The sequence below is a fragment of the Nerophis lumbriciformis genome, linkage group LG12, assembly GCF_033978685.3.
Source record: "Nerophis lumbriciformis linkage group LG12, RoL_Nlum_v2.1, whole genome shotgun sequence".
Classification (NCBI taxonomy): Eukaryota; Metazoa; Chordata; class Actinopteri; order Syngnathiformes; family Syngnathidae; genus Nerophis; species Nerophis lumbriciformis.
Genome location: NC_084559.2, coordinates 30741442 through 30761296, shown reverse-complemented (window position 1 = coordinate 30761296; position 19855 = coordinate 30741442). Strand labels below are relative to the sequence as shown.

The window sequence follows — 19855 nt, the reverse complement described above, 5'->3', positions numbered from 1 at the left end:
ATCGATATATCGCCCAGCCCTACCTCCACTGTAACGTTTTGGTGAATTGACAAAACTGAAACAATACAAAGAGAATGCTTTTGAAAGTTAATACTTACACAGACACTCGTCAACGTGTTAGCATATTAGCTAATATTAGAGACGCTAACATCATTACAGTACGATAACACGTACAAATACGCATTAAAAGACTCATAAAGACATCACACATGGTACGGTTTAGTAGGTAAGAATTGTTTGTTGTATTGTAAGACTTGCAATCATTGCTTGGAGTGATGATTGCAAGTCTTGCAATATAACAAACAATTCTTACAAGAATCCATAGAAATAGAAATGCTATGGACGTCTAGAAGACGGAACGGCACTTGTACTTCCGTTTGAAAGCTCAGTCTAAACAGAAGGGCACTGCAGCACCTGCAGTAAACAATCTTATCCAAAAGATGGCAAACAAACAATAACACACCTTTTCAGTATCTTTGCTTGGTTTTAAAAAAAGCTATTTGTAGTATGGCCGTCAGCGAGGAAAAATGCATAACTTCACATCGTTTCATCATTTCAAATTCCATCTATCCATTTTCGACTGCTTGTCCCTCACAGGATCGCGGGGGTAACTGGAGCCTGTCTCAGCTTCATTCTTCTGCATATTTGCCAATATTTCATACGGAGACTCACTTTTCATCTAAGGCATGCATCGTAGTAGGTAATATCTAGAAAGTAATATCCATAGTGGTGACTTCTTAAGGTATAATTTTAAAAACTGTCCCAATGTGTTCATTGTGTTAGTCTCATCAGCCTTTTTAGCATGCACATAGAAAAAAGCATGTCACAATAGTGACATGCAGTGCTTTTGATCAGGTAGAAAAACAGATGCAGCATGTGTGCAGCTGTAGAATGAAGATAAGAGCTTCTAGAGGGACGCTCAGACTGGGGGCAGCCATTAGTGTTCGTACAACATGTGACTCTTTTGTTTCTTTTGGCCCTCTCTGTCTTTTTAGTCCGCTTTGATATGCACCACTCGCTAGTTAGACACCCACTCATCATTTTTTCCCCTTAATCTTTAGTTATTCTTATGTCCTTATAGAAGGTCTAGGACCAATATTTGGAGTGCACTTTTAACCACTGATGTGAGGTCACAGTTTTAGTAGCCTTCACATTGCCTAAAATGTATTTTATTGCAAATTTGCACATTAAAGGGAGAAGCTTTGGTGCAAGTATTGCAACTGCAGGCTATACATAATTAATGGTTTTCACCTGCTGGGCCGAGCGGGGCGCTTAACCCTCAAGTGATCAGTTTAGCTAAGATAGCAGATAGCTTCATTTACTGCAGTCTCATTAATTATTCATCCTTTATACAGAATATCTACTTTATATCTTTCAAGCTGTGTTAAAATGATCCTCCTGATGTTCACATTATGGTGGTCTTCAGTAACAACTGGCTTGACAAGAGTGGATAGTCCGTTGTGGATGTGAAGTTCAATACACTGCATGAAGACAGTACTTTATTGATTCCTTCAGGAGAGTTCCCTCAGGAAAATTAAAAAGACAATGTTACTAGCAGCTTCCGTTATAGTCCGGAAGGCTATCTAATACTCAGCAAGCACTCATTCTGCTGTCTTGTTTTGGCCAAACTTGCTGGGTTATTCTCTGTAACCTGCTTTCAACTGCCGTGTGAAATGTTCTTCAATTGCTCTTTTTTCATTCTATAAATGTGCCTGCCTCATCGGATTTTTAACATCGATTTTTGTTTTCATTTTGAAGGATGGACCTCCTGTTTTTGTTTTTTTTGTTCAGTCTTTCATCATTTGTTTTTAATCGTGTATTTTCAATTATGGCTAACTCTGCCTGGCTAGCTGCTAAACAAAATAAAATTGCACTGTACATTAAGCAACAATATAATTTGTCAAACTTCTACCCTTCAAATAATAATACCTGGTTTTAATTGACACCATCGAACACATAAGTGTACTTTTTAACAATTGCTCCCTTCAGCTAATAATAATCACCGCTATCACGCCAAATAAACTGCATTTCTTAGTATCTTAGATATCCTTATCAAGTAGCATTATCACTGGAGGACAAGGCTAATCATGTTATCAATGAGGAGCAAGCCAGGAGCAGGCATGATCATAGTCTTGCCAGCTGCTAAGTGAGCTTCAAACAACACAAATAAATAAGTGCTTAGTAAAGTTTAAAAAGTGTAGATGAAACTGCGTTGCAGCAGAAAGTAAGCAGTTATTAATACGAAATTGAAGTACCAGTAGATTGTAAAAACAAGTTTCCACTATATTGAAGCTATTATCTTATATATCTGATTTATGACACCGAAAGACTTAAAAAGTTTGCGATTAAATAGATATGATCAAAATAGTATCAATCTCACGGAAATACCCGAGCTATTTTAACAGTTAATGAGCTTGACGTAGCGGTACGAACCACAGATCCTTTCCAACAACAATGCAAATCATGCAGACTTTGTGAGCGCCAACAACGATTACTTTGGGAAAAATTATGATTCAGAACCTTATATTTTTGATCCTGTATATAAGGAGGATGAGCTACAAGTTTGAGAAGCTCGGCTAAACAGATCCAGCTTTAGTGAAGCATTAAGCATCATGTCGCAGTATTGCTAAGTGCTAAACAAGAAATACATAATAAAATGATAGCTAACTGTACGATGTCTGCTCTTACTTCGTTGACGACTGATAGGATATCCATATCTTCCTGTTAAGATGAAGAATTAATCGTCATGCACACGAAGGCTTAAGAAGTTAAAGTCTCCCTGCAGACACTGTCTTTTGTTGTGTTTGTTTGTCTCCATAAATCCTCCTAATATCCAGATGAGAGGCATGATTTATAATCTAGAACAACGAGACACGATTATGTGGGAGCAGCAGAACATCGCGGCCAGCTCATAGTAATGCAGCAGAGGGCTACTGAGCTGTGTGTTCTCAATCCGCCGCTTAAAATAGTTTGCCTGCGTTAGCGCTTATAATAACAACATCGCTAATATTTGGTTTATATTCAGGTGACGATATGTATAAAGAGTATTGTTAGCTGGGTTTTGGGTGGTTATTTAGAGGGTTTTGTGAGCGAAATAGAGAGCCTCCATTGACTACATTGTTAGCTGACTTTTTATATTTATTTATTTACGACTTAGAAAGCATTAAAAAAAAGAAAAATGTATGTGTTCATGTCTTACATAAGGATTGTGAACGATCGACAGCACATATCTGTCTAATTTTTGAGTATTTCCAGTATGACTGATCTGATACTATAGTCAGAATACAGAAGTGTTACTACAGTGACGTCAATCTAATGAAATTACCGAAGAGGTTCGAAGTGGAATATTCAAAATGGCTGACTGAATTTGTGACGTTTAGATGGTATTTTCACATACTTTGCGTATTGTAAATACAATTGGATATGGTTTAATGGATACAATGAAACACAATTAAGCATATAAGGTCAACTTGTTTATCCACTCTACTGGTACTGTAACAAGTAGATTAATAAGAGTTTAACGAGAAGATAATATAACAACTGTTGTTGTGACAGCATTGTTGCACTCAGTACACTCGATCCATAAATTAGTGGTGTTGATACCAATGGAAGTTTCAGTACACGGTTGATACTAAAGTGATTAGGTTGATATTTGTATTTTCTCAAAATCTTTTTTTTGTGTGAATGTTTACAAACTCAGGCCATGACCCCCTGAACACAGGAGGACTTTGAGGCTGAAAACCAAAGGATTTAAATGAGTGGTAGATGGTAGTTTTTTATTTTTGATTAGTTGTGTACTATTAATTTTTTTTTCTCTAAACACATGTATGTAATAAAAGAGAATAAGGAGCTGGTTTAAATATTGTGTTGACTGTTATTAACACCCATTCACCATAAATACATTGTGAATACTACAAGTAATCTTTGTGATCGTTATCGGTATTGGTATCGGCTGATTTCACTCATGGATGATCGGTATCGGAATTGGCAGCATAAAACAGTGATTGGAACATCCCTAAAATTAATATCTGCTTTGAGTCAGTTAAAAGTGTTTTTAGCCTTTGTAAAGATAGAATGTTTGATGCATCTCTCATGTTTGATGTCATTACAAACTGTTTTATCCATGCTTTTCTCAAATGCAAATTAAACATTTGTTCTAGTTTGACAAAGGGTGTCATGATGGGTGGCTCTTAAACTCTTAAATACTCATGTATACCAGTCAGCACAGTATACTTCCTGCCTCTTGTTCAGTAAACACACCACATACAATAACCTTGTCCATCTCTGTTAGACACTTGACAAGTTAATTACTTTTGTATCACTTTCTCCTGCTATCTTCCTCCACCAACACCACCGGCCTCTTAGGTGGCCGTTAAAAACAACATAGACGTCTTCTACTTCAGCTGCCAGTACCCTATCAGCATGCTCTTCGTGGAGGACGGGAGGATGGGTGAGTGTTTTTCCTGCAGCACTTCACTCAAGGTTCTCAAATCGTACTAACCTCAACAAGGCCCGCACCTGTCTGTGTGTGCATCTTATTGAGAGAGTGTGTAATCTAAATGTGTAGGGAGGACATTGTCATAAATTTAATATACTGTACATTAGGGCTGCAACAACTAATCGATTATAAAAATAGTTGGTGATTAATTTGGTCATTGATTCGTTGGATCTATGCTATGCGCATGCGCAGAGGCTACTTTTAAATTTTTTAAATTTTATTTTATTTTTTAATTTTTATTTTTTATAAACTGCAACATTTACAAACAGCTGAGAAACAATAATCAAAATAAGTATGGTGCCAGTATGCTGTTTTTTTTTTCAATGAAATACTGGAAAGGATAGAAATGTAGTTTCTCTTTTATCCGATTATTAATTGATTAATCGAAGTAATAATCGACAGATTAATCGATTATCAAATTAGTTGTTAGTTGCAGCCCTACTGTACATTTACATTTGTCTTGTGAGTTTGTGTGTGTGGCTGTATGATAATGTTCAATAACAGGAAACCTTATATCACTTTTTTGTTTAATCACATTGTGTCTTATTTCCTCAAAACCTTTGGACTCGGCTTGTGCTTGTCTTTTCATGTGCAGAGCGGCAGGTGTTCCTCGCCACATGGAAAGACATTCCTAATGACAACGAGTCCCAGTTTCAACTCAAGGACTGCCATCTCAATTCAGGTGAACATTACTTATGTTTAGAGCGGTCTGAGAAATGTCGAATACAGTTACATTCCTTTGAAACGACGACAAAAAGGTCTGTTTTCTTCTTGATGTAGACAGGCAAATGAAAAAAAGAGTCAAGCAAACCCAAACGGCATCTTGAAAGTAAACAAACATTTGTCGCATCTGCGTTACGTCACTGCCGGAAAATGGCGAAGGGGTTGATGGCGATAATGATGATGTTTAGTGGATAGCCCACCATGAGACGTGACATGATTGGTGGATTGTGCTCCCACATCACAGAATAGGGCGGGCGCTATCCAGCAGTAGGTCGATACAGTATAGATATTCAATAAGTTGGTAAAAAACAACGCGGTTGACTCTTGTGGGGGAAAAAAAACCGGGTGAAAATTTGGGGTCCGTGGCACGACCGCATCTTATAGAACATCGCTTTTTATCGGACCGCATTATATTGAAATTTACCTGTACTGTGAACGTCTTGTCACATTGATAACCGGTCTGCACTGTTTGTTTGTGGCGGCGTTCCCAGATTTCAAATCAAACCACTCCCAACCCTCTCCAAAAGTATCATCATTTATCCTCTGAAAACGTACTGTTTAAAATATCTTTTGAAAACGAACGTCACTGCTATTTTTTTTTTTTAGACATGGTCGAAAATAAACTTCATAAACAGTATACAGATTCACCCGGTCACAACATTAAGTACACCTGCACACTCTCCGATTGATACATCGCTTCATGGGAAAAAAAAGATGCTTTTAGCAGCCTTTACAGTAAGTCACTGCACGTCACACATCTGTTATTATGCACATGCCGAGATCAGGTGAATATAATCCTTGAACTCTTATAGGCACTGATTTTATAGTTTAGCACCTCTCTGTGTGCAATTTTTACATTCCACCCACAGTCTGAATGCTTCTATGTATATAATATTTAATATTTAAATAACACATTCAGAACATTCGTTCTCAGGACTGGACTGTGCACCTTACCTCCTTTTGCACTATTTATTTTCTTTCCTTCCTATGTTTTGAATATTTATAGACTGTCGCGCTGATACTGGAGTTGCTTTTAATCTCATTGTACCTTTGTATAGTGACAATAAAAAGGCATTCTATTCTATTTTATTATCTTACATTGTTTCCTTAAACTCAGCTGGCCTCATGAAGGGCTCAGCATCCTCTCTTTGATAGCTTTACTTAATGTCCAAATAAGTACGTCCGCTTGGCTGTGACATCCCAACGTAGCCAGACTGCAAAACTCCATGGGCAGAGGCATCCAAAAGTATCCAACATTGTAACAACATTTACAGTATATGTCAGAAAAGATGAAAATCCTCATCTCCTTTACTGACAATACATCATCCTCCACACCCTAGTTATGGATAATTCATAAGTTGCAGCTGAGCTGGAGAGGAATTGCTAATAACCACTTAATGGATATTTTCCCCTCACAAATGTATGTTTTTTTCATTGGAGAAAAAAGTTTTACTTGCTATTGCATCGCCTCAGCAAGTCAGAAAGCCTAAAAAAGAAAGTTTTACTAGTGAATTATTAACTAGACTTTTGCAGCGTTGAGAGATGACAAGTTCTACTCTGGAGTATTCTGATGTTGCGTTTGGATATCATCATTGGAGCACAAGCTTTTCCAGTCAAATCTCTCACCTAAACTGATCCCTTTCTACCTTTTTGTCTTCTAAACAGATGCGGCTTCAAGCAAACTGCAGGGGAGCAACATCTTCACCATCGCTAAGCGAACCGTGGAGGGTCAGGACATGCTATACCAGTCCATGAAACTCACCAATGGAATTTGGGTGCTAGCCGAGCTGAGAGTGCAGGCTGGGATCCCCAACTACACGGTGAGTTCATGTTGAGTTTCCCTAACATTGACATGCAGCCTAACATTGACATGTATTTATAACTGTCTATCGCCACATTGCGTTTCAAATATTGCTGTTACATCGCTTTTTTTTTTTTAAAGCATATTCTACATATCTTGTTTGTATGCATTACAGTGTTGTATCTGTATTGTTTCTGTTATTACTGCTGTCAAGATATTTAAAACATTTAATTAATCTTCTTTAATCTCACCTAAACATAAGGTGATAATAGCCCTCAACTTCAGGTATTTTTATTTGAATTCATTACATTATTGTGGCAGGTCAAAAGATCATTATATAACCAAAGAAAAATATTCATGAAGTCCTTTGTTTTTTTACCAGACTGAAACAGATGCAGACTTAGCCATTTACTAAAATAAAACATTAGGTCAATATAAAAACATAAAAAAACTGTAAAAATATGAGAAATACTAAAGCAAGTGTTGAACTTTTTGTTGAACGGCTTTTCCTAATATAAAATAAATAAAACAAATCCATCAATCACAGTGCTGTAAGTTGCAGTGGAACATCAAAACTATTACTGTTCATCATCACAAAATAAAGGGATATAGCTACAGAGAACAAATCAGGGTTCTTTTTTCTTATTTGAATTGAGCTTCTTTGAACTGCTTCACCGGTAAACAAAAGAGGACTATCACCATTCTTTTATCAACGGTGCCCACAACCTGCTAGGAGCGGAGATGTTTCCGTTGCGGTGAAAAGACGAGCTCCTCCCTTTGCCCTCCCAACAACAATGGTAGCCAATCAGCTTTTGCTAAACAAGTCCAAACACAATGACAGCCAATAAATGACCACTTCAGGTTGTGACTGACCCATTGTTTTACACCCTCAACAAGTAAAGCACATGAAGAGGGAGAGGACACTTGCAGGGATACAGAGGCCATAACGTAAGAGATAAAAAATAATATATATAATTAATTAATCGCAATTAATAGAATAATATGACACCCCTAATTATTATTTTGTGGCGATCAAGGAGAGATGGTCACAAAGCGGGACTTCCGCCTGTGTGTTAACAGTAACTTCTGGTAACACAACGCATCTCCACATTGATAATCCTTTGACATGAGCGATGTCAAAAGATAACAGCGTGTCCAAAGTAGCAGGATTTGTTGGGACTCGGCGCAAAGCTATGTGAAGACATACGTTGTTGTTGCTCTTCACCTTCGATAAGATAATAACACAGCTCCACATGACAATGGTGAGCATTTGACGTGAGCTATGTGGAATGACGAAAAAAGGTGGAAACGCGACAGGACAAGCAATTCTGACGACGCGACTATCTTCGCTGTGATTGTCAAGTTGACCAAGTTTTTTCAGAACAACACACGCCTGTGGTTTCAGTACATGAAACTAACTTAGAGGAATTACCCAGGATGTGATGAAGTATTTCCACGTAGTGGTCGTGGTGAAACGCTTGACAAAAGTCAGAGCACTCAAAGCTACTATAATGGGTAAAACAAGTGTAAAGGTAACTTTATTCGAGTGTTATTTCATGTTTAGATGATTCTAATAAAGTTGAAAGTATTTAGAAGCTTTTGGGTCATGAACAATTTTTAATGCTCAATGAAATACTCAATTTATTAATAATAATCATACTTTGCGAAAATGTGTTTGGCACGGTCAGATCTGGAACCAAATAACCGTGATAAACGAGGGATGACTGTAATATTAAATAATTAAATTGAGTTATTATAGCATTTATCAATAGGCTTGATGCAAAGAAAACAATTATAATTAGTAAATTTAATAATTCTATATTTAAAGACAAATATTTTTGTAAAGCAACTATAGTAACATTAAAATTTACCTACTTAACAATCTTTAAGTAGATCACCAACAAAAAACAGAGTTGAAGAGGAGGACATAATGGATGTTGATGTGCAATAATAGGAGTGGGGAGGGATGGCAGGCGATGATTGCTCTATGACTCTTATTGTTAGCGTGCGTGTCTGCATTTGTGGGTGTCATTGTGTGTTTATTTGTGACGTTGTGTGCGCAATCCTCCCCGCCTCGATGGATCATGTTTGGCTTAGAATTTTCTACAAGACAACCTTGGTGTCACCTCCTTATTGTTGCTCCTCACATCATCTTTTTATTCATAAGCTGTCTTTTGTTTTGCACAGGATAGACTTCTCAATTTGCATCTACTAGCCCATCTGAATTTGAAACTGTTGCACTATCCCTGTATACAGAAACACTTGTACATCTTGAACCCTATCATGCAAAACCAACTTTTATTACCTATTGGTACCTGCTGTTGTGCATTTGGGTTCTGCAAAAATTATAAATCAAAGCGTGGAGGCATTGTGGAGATATTTATCAAAACAATCCCGTAGGGGTGTCCAAAAAAATTGCTTTTCGGATGAATCGCTATTCTTATTTGTTACGATTCCTAATCGGCTCAAATAAAAAAGTTCCTTATTTGTTTTTGTTTTTTAATATATTTTATTCATGTTTTTTTTTTTTAACCTGTCCGGTCAAGCCACTCAGGCAAATCATATTGTTGATGTAGAAGCCCATATCTGCGGTACAGATTTACCTCAGAAAATGGAAATGGGGAAAACTTCTCTTGTTGCCTTATTTGTATTTGACTTAATTAAACAAAACCAGTTTTCTTTTAAGTAATATACAAATGTATCAAAGCTGTTTATCTATTTTATGGAGGAATGTAGTTAATCATTGAACTGGAAACCCCAAAAAAGTATTGATTTTGAACCGAGAATCAAATTGAATCGAATCGTTGCCCCCAAGAATCTAATCAAATTGAATCAAATTGTTTCCAAATATTCACAGCTGTATAATCTTGCCGTCCTATGTACTTACTCCAAACAGTCAGTTTGGAATGTGCACAATTGGTGACGTCACTAATTGGGAACATGGTCAGCGGATTATCTATCAATCAATCAATCAACGTTTACGTATATAGCCCTAAATCACGAGTGTCTCAAAGGGCTGCACAAGCCACAACGACATCCTCGGCTCAGATCCCACATCAGGGCAAGGAAAAACTCAACCCAATGGGACAATGAGAAACCTTGGAGGGGACTGCAGATGTGGACACCCCCCCCCTGGGCGGCCGGTGCAATGGACGTCGAGTGGATCTAGCATAATATTGTGAGAGTCCAGTCCATAGTGGATCTAACATAATAGTGAGAGTCCAGTCCATAGTGGGGCCAGCAGAGACCCTCCTGAGCGGAGACAGGTCAGCAGCGCAGAGACGCCCCCAACCAATGCACAGACGAGCGGTCCACCCCGGGTCCCGACTCTGGACAGCCAGCACTTCATCCGTGGCCACCGAACCTGTGCCCCCCTTCCATGAAGGAGAGGGTGGCAAAGCAGAAAAGAAACGGCAGATCAACTGGTCTAAAAGGGGGGTCTATTTAAAGGCTAGAGTATACAAATGAGTTTTAAGATGGGATTTAAATGCTTCTACTGAGGTAGCATCTGTAACTGTTACCGGGAGGGCATTCTAGAGTACTGGAGCCCGAATAGAAACGCTCTATAGCCCGCAGACTTTTTTTGGGCTCTGTGAATCACTAATAAGCCGGAGTTCTTTGAATGCAGATTTCTTGCTGGGACATATGGTACAAACCAATCAGCAAGATAGGATGGAGCTAGTTTGCCAAGCTTTATGTTTCGGGTGATGGAGTCCCCTATGACTAAAGTGTGGTGCCCGGTAGACTGGAGTGTAGGACTAGCTAAAGGGCTAATTTTATTATGCGTCTCAACCGGTTCACCGTTGCTTATAGGCCGCTTAAGGCTGCTATAAGCTGGGCTAGTTAGCTCGCTACAGCAAATGTGTCCGCAACGTCTAAAGTTACGAGATTACTCTGCTCTAACTGGTGGACACGGCCCCCTAGCAGAGCCAACCTATCCATGCGAACGGTGCATGAAGCGCAGGGAGCCATACTCACGGTATTTCTTTCACCGAGTCAAGTTCTTGCTGTCTTCAGGGAAGTGGTCGCGACGTGCGGGGAGCTGATTCCTTCAAACCGACGCCGCCTATCTCCGCGCTAGCTTCGCGCTAGCTTCGTTATCTTAGCAGCTAGCTAGCTGAGGGAGGGGTGGTGAGACAGAGATCGGGTGATTTGCAAGTTAAGTAAGACTACTAAGTATGTTTGGGAAGTAGTAAAGAAAGCTATAAAACAATTACAAGCACACAGATAGAACGATACTTAGCTTTTTCGCAACAGCAACAGCGAGCAGTCACTGTGTATATGTTATAAAACTACCCAAATTTCCTTATGCTCGTCCGACATTTTTTGTTTATGCGCGCATCTGTTGTTTGGACGACAAAATGGCTATACGACTTGAAGAACGAAAATTATGTTATTGGTTGTAACTCAGGACACGATTCAAACCTCCAGTCTCATCTGAAAAAGTAAAAGGTGCCTAACTAACCTTTTTGTTTCGTGGCCATGTGCCCTAAACTGTGAAAAAGTTGCTCCGAGTGTGTTCCAAGAGTCATGCTTTACCCACAAACCTTTACAAAAAGATGGATTTTATTGTCGTGTAGCTATGTTAGCGTTCTACTGACGATAGCATCACTGTTCTCTGGCAAAACTAAAGAAGGATTTTCCTAAAAAATAGTTTTAATTGGATCAGTGCCTACCGTGTTTGGCAATGGACGAGTAAGTTATATATTCTGTTATTTGGTTCGCGATGTAGGTCGTAGCGTACCTTATAGCCTTGAGTCTCTGTTGTTTACAACTCAAAGCAGCTGTGCAGTAGAGTTATTTGCTTGATATAGAATAGAAAAGCCTATTTATTGTCAATATACACATGTAAACGTCCAGGATCTAGCATTAGAAAGTTAGACTCGGTCGAAGTTTAACCTTAGTCAGGGAATAGTTCCAGACCTGACCGTCAGCCGGGCTTCCTTCCTTCCTTTCATCTGCCCGCATTTTCACCTCCTCCCTTGTTGGCGGCGACAAACGGCGAGCCGCTGATCTCGCTATATCACCTGGGATGTTGTGTTGTGGTGAAAGTCACTCAAAACAGATGGCTGGTGGCGGTCACCAATGTCCATAGTGCACAATAAAAGCAAGACAGCTAACGAGCAGGGTCGAATGCTCTCTCAGTGTGAGAGGGCATGGTGAGCAGAGGTTCATTTGCATCTAACAACTCTGCCTCTCAAAACAAGCTGTTATGAAAGGGAGAAAAATTTGGCTTAAAAATAGGTCTGTAAAACAAAGTTCATGCAAATGTTTCACCAAAGAACCACCATTACATGTTATGTAGACCACGAGGAGGTGTTTTAAATGTAGGAAAAAAATCATGATGTGACCCCTTTAAATCTATTTGTCCTTGATCACAAGTCTGCTGGAGCCTATTGCAGCCGAATTTGGGTACACCCTGGACTGGTCACCATTCAGTTACAGGACACAACAATCAATCATTCACAGTCACAAATGTAGTTGCCAGTTAATCTAAAAAGCATGATTTTGGAATGGGTGAGGAAACCACTACAACCTTAATGATATGTATATAAATTTACATCTATTGTTAAACTGTGTTAAGTAAAAATGTACTGGTATTAATCGTATATAATTCAAGTGTACCTAATGTTGTGGTCAGTGAATGACTTTCCTTATTGGAGCATTCAGTGATGTAAAAGCAGATTTCTTCTGTAATTATTGATGTTTGTTACTTTACGTTTAGTATTTGTTGTTGGCTGTGTGTGCATCGTACTTCCCCGTGTTCACTCGTTAAGTTCACGCCCTGCCTTGGGTGTGCCACACTGTGTGCTTTAGACACGACGTTGAGGTTGTTGCTCATTAGGGATGAAAAGAGCAAGCTGGTGTTCCATGTTCACTGTTTGTTCAGACGCTTGCCTCCGAGCTGCTGGCTGCGGCACTTTCTTCCTTGGCATGGCCAGCCGAGGCTATTTTTAGAACGAATAAAGTCCTGCCACTGCTTATTTTTTTATTTTTTCGGGGGGGACTTTTGAAGCATATGTTAACACTAATTGTTACACTGACTGAACACAAAAGTTTAATAGTTTCACTTTAGCTGCTCCCCAAAGGAAGCAACTTAATTGGCTTCAGCTCTCCCTTGATGCTTCGCTCCTTGTACTTGCATATTACAGCTTTCTCCCGGTTCTGCACTCCATTTCTGTCAGGTTTGACTGAATATTAGCTTAAATTGAAGGCAAGAACAACGTCATGAAAGTGAAATGAAAGAAAAAATTTAAGATTTGCTTTTTTGGGGGGATGTGGGGATTACAGTCTCTTAGGTTTCAGTGGGGCATGTCTTTCTTTTTTAACACTCTTTTGTGTCATTTTGCGTTGCCATAGCAACTGTGTGACCACTGACACAGCCACTGAAGTATGCTATGTACAAACGGTGCTGAAAAAAACCCAACTAAATCAATTTACATAAAGAAAACATTTTAATTCTTTTTAAAGAATCCATTTCTAAAGACATTTCTTAGGCAATCTCAGCGCATTTACATCATTCAAGAGGAGCTTTCATATCCTGTAATTCTGATTGACTTACCGAAAGAACCAATCACAGACCAATTCATAAATTATTGTGCCTAAATGTAGCCAACCACGGAAGGCACCACGCAATGTAAACCAATCAGAAGCAACCTAAGGCGGGTCTTTGCGTTTTTAATTTTCACACACACCTTAGCCCATGTTGTCAACTTAGCGACTTTCTCGCTAAATCAAGACTCTTTCCAACTACTTTTAGTGACTTTCTTCTTCTAAAGCGACTAGCGACAAATCTAGCAACTTTTTGGGATGTTTGGAGACATGAAAGCGCCTAACACTCTAATGTCCTTAACATACAAGCGGTGCTGCTGTGAGCCTTTCCTCACAGGCGGTCAGTCCCCTGTCCACTGAATGTCTGCTTTTAGACAGCTTGTACTGAAAATACATTTTGTTGTACTTTTAAGTGCCATAACAGTGAAGTCTATTCTATACTCGTCAGAGTAGAGCGACGCACACCTGCTCAGTACAAAGTTGCCGCTGTTTCTGCCTTGGTTGAGATGTAATTGTTTGATCACTGTCACACCTCAAATAAAACCAAACCTACCGTTCATGTTAATCAGCCAGTCATTAGATTTAGTTCGTTTGTGAATATCACAACCCTTCAGTCTTTTGATCAAATTTTATACTTTAACATTTAGCCATGTCAAACAAATAAAAATACAGCTAAACAAAGAATCAACAGAAGAAAATTAATTTACAGATCGAATCATAAATTGCATTTTTTTTTTATCTCACACATGTTCTTTTCTTCAAGTTTATGGATTGCAATGCCTTGAAGTTGATAGTTCTACTATTTGCTAATAATTAATACAGGAACCGCCTGTTTTGTATGTCTTTTAAAAAAATAAACACACGACATTGTTCTGACATGATACGTTTTCTTTTCACCATGCAAAGCTTCTACCTTCATCGAATCGTGACGTTTTAAAGAGTATTTTTAGTGAATTGTATCGTAACCCGTGTATCGAGATTTATATCGGATCGCCATTTAAGGTAGAGATGCACACCCCTATTAAATGGATATAAAAATATTTTTTGAATAATAAAAGTTTGAATAATATTTAATCTACTGTTGCGCTCAAAATTGTTAAACCTCCGTGGTAAATTTTTTAAATTTACACAAAATATAGTAACTTAAAACTTTTGGTTTCAATATTTTATTGCAAACTGCAGCAAGTTCATCAACATTAATAAATATATGATATAATATACAACAATTCACATACATAATATAACTATAGGAATTACTTTTTTATTATAATGTATTTTTTTAATGTTTTTTTATATCAAAGGGATGTAATGATACACAATGGTGGTATCATGTACTTTAAAGGACCAAAAACTGACAAAAAACTATTTTCCTCATCTACATGCTAAAAGATCTCGAATGTCACTATCCAGACTGTTTTTCTAAAACTTTTTCCAATACATGCACAGACCAAACCACCTTTTACTAAAATTGTACCTCGTGTTACTCTAAAGCAGTGTTTCTCAATTATTTTGATCCCACCTACTCTCCACTGTTGCAATAAATAGCATCATTTGTCTATAAAATGGTTAGATGTACACCTCTGCCTAACATTGTAACCCTATTAACATTGAAGAAAAGAAAAATAGATCAATTTACAGCAAATAATAACTTTATGAACATCGTTTTTAATCTGTAACAGAAAATATTTAAAAGTGCATCAATTTGCTTGAAACAAAAATCCTTATTTAAAGTATAAAACAATATTAACTGTTTTGAACCATTTGATACTGAAAAGTACACTCAATAATGAACTCAATAAATAAGATTAAATGCAAATTGATCGGCAACATTAACTGCTGATTTTTTTTTATATCAAATGAGAAAGTCCGGGTTAATGGCTACAATGAGCACATTTTTTAGTGCACAGCTTTTTGAAGCAGGGTTTGATAAAGCATTATTAGATACTGATAAAGCATGTTCCCGGTGTCACACAAAAAACATTCAGTGTGCTTCCAGTTCGAAGATGGCTCCCCAGGTCACCTGACCAACTCTCGCTCGGCACACAAAAACCCCCCCTTACTATTTGAGAAGAACTGATCTAATGTGACATCGCATAACCATGTTCTACCTGCTCTTTTGTTCTTGTCTTTCTCAGGTTTCCCTGAAGTGCAGAGCTCCCGAAGTTTCCCAGTGTGTGTTCCAGAGCTACGAAGCTGTGCTGAAGAACTGAGAAAGAAAAAACACAAAACACTGATGGGCCAGTCGGTGTCCTCCTCTAAGCCTTTTGGCCCATGTCACACTATCGTGCAGTGCAGTTTGTCTTTTGTCCAGCTCTCTATTATTCAGGTGCATCTTTTATTTGAGACTGCACATTTATCTTGCTGGTTTTCTCATCAATGATTGTTTTTTCCCTACCTAATTTAATGTGTCCTGTATTAAATAGCCAGGATGGTCCCTGCCTCAGCCGCCTCATCATCTCGACTGCTTCTGTGGCTAAGAGGCGTTAAATTGCCGTCGAGCTTTGCAACTTGTCATGTTTTTAGTTTGCAATTTGCAGTTTTTGAACTGCGATATTCAATGCAGGCTTTAACTCTGCTTCTGTGGGTATCAGGCGGAGGTCGGCTGTCTTGGCTAGATCATGTTATTTTTTTCATGTTTACGTTCATATCTGGATTTTTTTTTTTAAGACTGAAGCAGCCCTCTGCTGTCTATCCTAGTCATTCCATTGTTTTTGTGGAAAACTGGTCCAGATGTTGAGGAGTGAGTCTAATTTGCATTTAGGCACCACTGTGGCCTGAAAAGATGAAGGCTGAGGAGAAATGATGAAGTTGTGGTTTGTAACACTCAAGCAATCAGTGTGCATGTTAGTATGGTTGCTCAGAACAACACTGTGTGTCACCCTCGTACTCTGCAGATTAATTGGAGTCCTTTTTTCCTCCAGTCAAGGCACTGATGCCCTTTTCATCGGCTCTGCAGGATGTAAGCATCCGTCACCTTCTTTATCGATCGATACACAGGTGGCCGTGATGGACAGCCGCTGTAAGAAATAATGTTGGATCGTGTGTTTTTTTTTGATTGACATAATTTTGTTCTTTGTGTGTATATCATCTAAAAGAGAAATAATAAAAAAATATTGATCAATTCATATGCGCTGCCTTTTCTTTATGTGTGTTTCAGGCCAATGCATCACAAATCCTCAACAGTTTTATGACTCAACGTTAAATTGAAGGCCAAGCGATGCTGTCAGCTAACTGAAAATGCCAGAGAGGTAATAAATATAATATTGGTTATATCACCATCTATCATAGCAATTTCTACAGATTGGACCCGAGTGGCTGTAAAATAGCATAGGTGATGACGTAATCAATGTGACTGAATACTTTATGTATTTTCTGCTCATGAAAATTATTCTGGCAGTCATTTCTCATATTATAAATTTTTTTTTGTGTAATGGGTAGATAATGAAGTACTTGTAATGCCCCTTGACTCGATATGTTGGTGTGACGTCTACAGAACTGGAGCCCAATTCCACGTATATTCAGTGTGGATAAAGGCATGTAAAACTATCATTTTGATCACTTCATTGCATGTTTTTGTCGCCCATGGCCATAATTACTTCCAAACTGATACGGTTGCCATTATGAGCCAAAAAAGAAAAATATAAAAGAATCTGAAAATATTGTGTATTACACTAGTTTGGACAAAAATGGCATCTTTGCAAGATGGCTCTTGACACAAGTTCTGGGTCGGAGACTCTATTAGGATTATGCTGACGAAGAAGCTGAATATAAATATTTGCGGACTTTAACTGTACTGTCTTGAGCCTGAAGCCAAGGCTGAGGAAAGGGAGGCCATTCTTGACCGGGCCCCGGCCGCAGGCAATGCATCTGCAGATAAGCCTGCTCTTTCAGCATTTCCTCAAGCATCTTGAAGAAAACATCAGAAGAGAACACAAAATAGTATACTAGCTTCTTTTTCTCATTTTTAAACGCCGGGTCTGCTCTTCTTTCTCTTTTCCTGCAGATTCTGACTCATATTTCTCCCCTCAAGGGTGCTCCTGATTTTCAGGATTGCATTTGACTTGAGTTTTTCTAATTTTTTCCGGCCATGATGAATCTTCTTCGAATTTAGAATCATTAAAATGATTCGTAAAATCACTTTTTGACAGGAGAGGTCCATACTTTCCTCATAATCCTATCATTTGTAAATATATGCAGGCTAACCCCTTCTTTAGTTGCATTGCTACAACTTGCAACAATGCATCTGGCAGCCATATTTCATAATTCTTTCAAATTCTGCGCAAACATTTCCGGATGAAGATGCTACCGAAGCACAAACTACACAATATGAAATGGCCGCCAGTCTTCTGCAGGTTATATCAGCAGGCTGATGCAGGCCCGCCCATATTTTGGAGATAAAAGTCGGTGTTCCAAAATGTGCTGAATCTTGTTAGAAAACAAGCCTGAAATTACAATTGTGTCTATTTTGGGGGGAATTTTACCTGTAGACATAATTTTCATTCCTACAAAAATGAAATAAGTGCCAATGTTGTCAGCATTAGAGTGGGTCCTTTAAGCATTAAAAAGTGCACTGCATGACCCCTGGAGGCCTTTAGGCTCTTGAAGCTGCAGCTTCCTCCACTCTGCATACAGAGTCGACCTCCTCTACTAAAGTCTTTGAGCTTTACCCACCGAGTGCATCCTCGATTCAGAGCGGCTTCTCTGAAACGTCGCTTTAGAGAGCTCAGCGAGTATTTCAGCCGCTCGGCTTAAATAGAGACCGAGGACCCTCTCGTGTGCGCTCATGGCCGCCGCTTCAAGTGATGAAGGTCACATGCTGATTTGCTGACCGCGCTCCACTTCCTCCTCCCCACAGTCAATGTCGTGCTGTGTGCAAAGCGGTCGCTATTGTCCCGGCTCTGTGGATGATCAATAATATTGATCTGATGGTGTAAGTGCCTGCCAACAGGGGGCGTCGCCGAACTCGACACAAGATTCGTGGTGTCAAGATTGACTTCCATATTGATTTGAACAAGGAATTCATTTAGTTTCTACTCTATATGGAATACTTTGTGGAAAACGCAAACTGTCAGAAATCGTAAACGTCCTTTTACCCCCCAGTGAACGCTTAATTACATGCACAGCTTCAAGTCCAATGTGGTGACTCACTTATTGATTGGGTTTGGATTGATGAGTACAATTTAAGATCACGACAGTGGTTCTCTCTGGTTTATTACAGGACTCAACGTCACATTCTTAACATGCGACAATCCTTACCGTATTGTAATAAACTGTAATTAAAATTCCTCACTTTATGGACAGGCAGTGCAGCTTGTATTTGAGAGTGCAAAAATGATGTGGTCAAGTAATGAACATTTCAAGAACAATGAGGTGTCATCAACAACTCACAATGATTTCAGAGTTGAGGTTTTCTATTCTGCTCCCGCTGAAGATTGGTTTCTGTCTTCTAGCTCAGCAGACCAATATCAGGTTCTCAATGAAGACTCCTGTTGTGTTCCATTGCCGAGCCTTTACTTTGAAGCACTGCAAAAATGATCAAACACAAAGAAGGCGTGTCAGACATAACTTGCATAACATACAAAATAATTTATTAGTGACATTCATCATAGCTCAGAGCTAACTTAACTTACATTAAAAATCCCATATACATGTTTCAAACACTTGAAAATATGACAAAAAGACAAGACGGCTAAAATGTACATTTCATTTAAACATCTGATGTTTAACAGTCTTCAAATTTAATTTCTATGTGACATTTGACATAAGTGTGCTAGCTTGAAGCTATCTTACATTGAAAATCCCATTTACGTGCAAGCAATTAACATTAGCGATTTTGTATGGTGATTTCAAACACGTCCAACTATGACAATTAAATAAAGAAGACAACGGACGTTACACATTTCATTTAAACATCTGATATGAGAGCCTTCAAATGTAATTACTCTGTGGCACTTTTAACATAAGTGCGCTAGCTTGAAGCTAATTTAAATTGAAAATCCCATACGTGCGAGCAATTAGCATTGGAAATTATACATAGCGATTTTGAACACTTCCAAACATGACAATTACATTGACAAGACAACTAAGATGTGCATTGAAACATCTGCTTTATAATATCCTAAACATGTATTTTTTCTGTAACAATTAATGGGGAAATATTATGCACAACCAACTTTTCTTACTTATCGGTACCTGTTTTTGTGTATTGGGGATGTGCATAAGCCCGCTAAATTTGTCGAAGATATTTACAAAACAATATTGCCTTCATTCATACACCCTCC

At 38.5% G+C, this 19855-nt stretch overlaps 1 protein-coding gene across 4 annotated transcripts in view; it reads left to right on the top strand.

Moving 5' to 3' along the window:
• ap1b1 (adaptor related protein complex 1 subunit beta 1) overlaps positions 1–16701 on the top strand; it is a 42537-nt gene extending 25836 nt beyond the window's left edge. For all 4 annotated transcript variants that reach the window (XM_061986336.1, XM_061986337.1, XM_061986335.2 and 1 more), the window contains 4 exons: positions 4366–4450; positions 5094–5180; positions 6887–7041; positions 15710–16701. In XM_061986336.1, the coding sequence (XP_061842320.1) occupies positions 4366–4450; positions 5094–5180; positions 6887–7041; positions 15710–15784 (402 nt within the window). In that variant the 3' untranslated portion in view covers positions 15785–16701. The remainder of the gene's footprint in view (positions 1–4365; positions 4451–5093; positions 5181–6886; positions 7042–15709) is intronic.
• The last annotated feature ends 3154 nt before the right edge of the window (positions 16702–19855 follow it).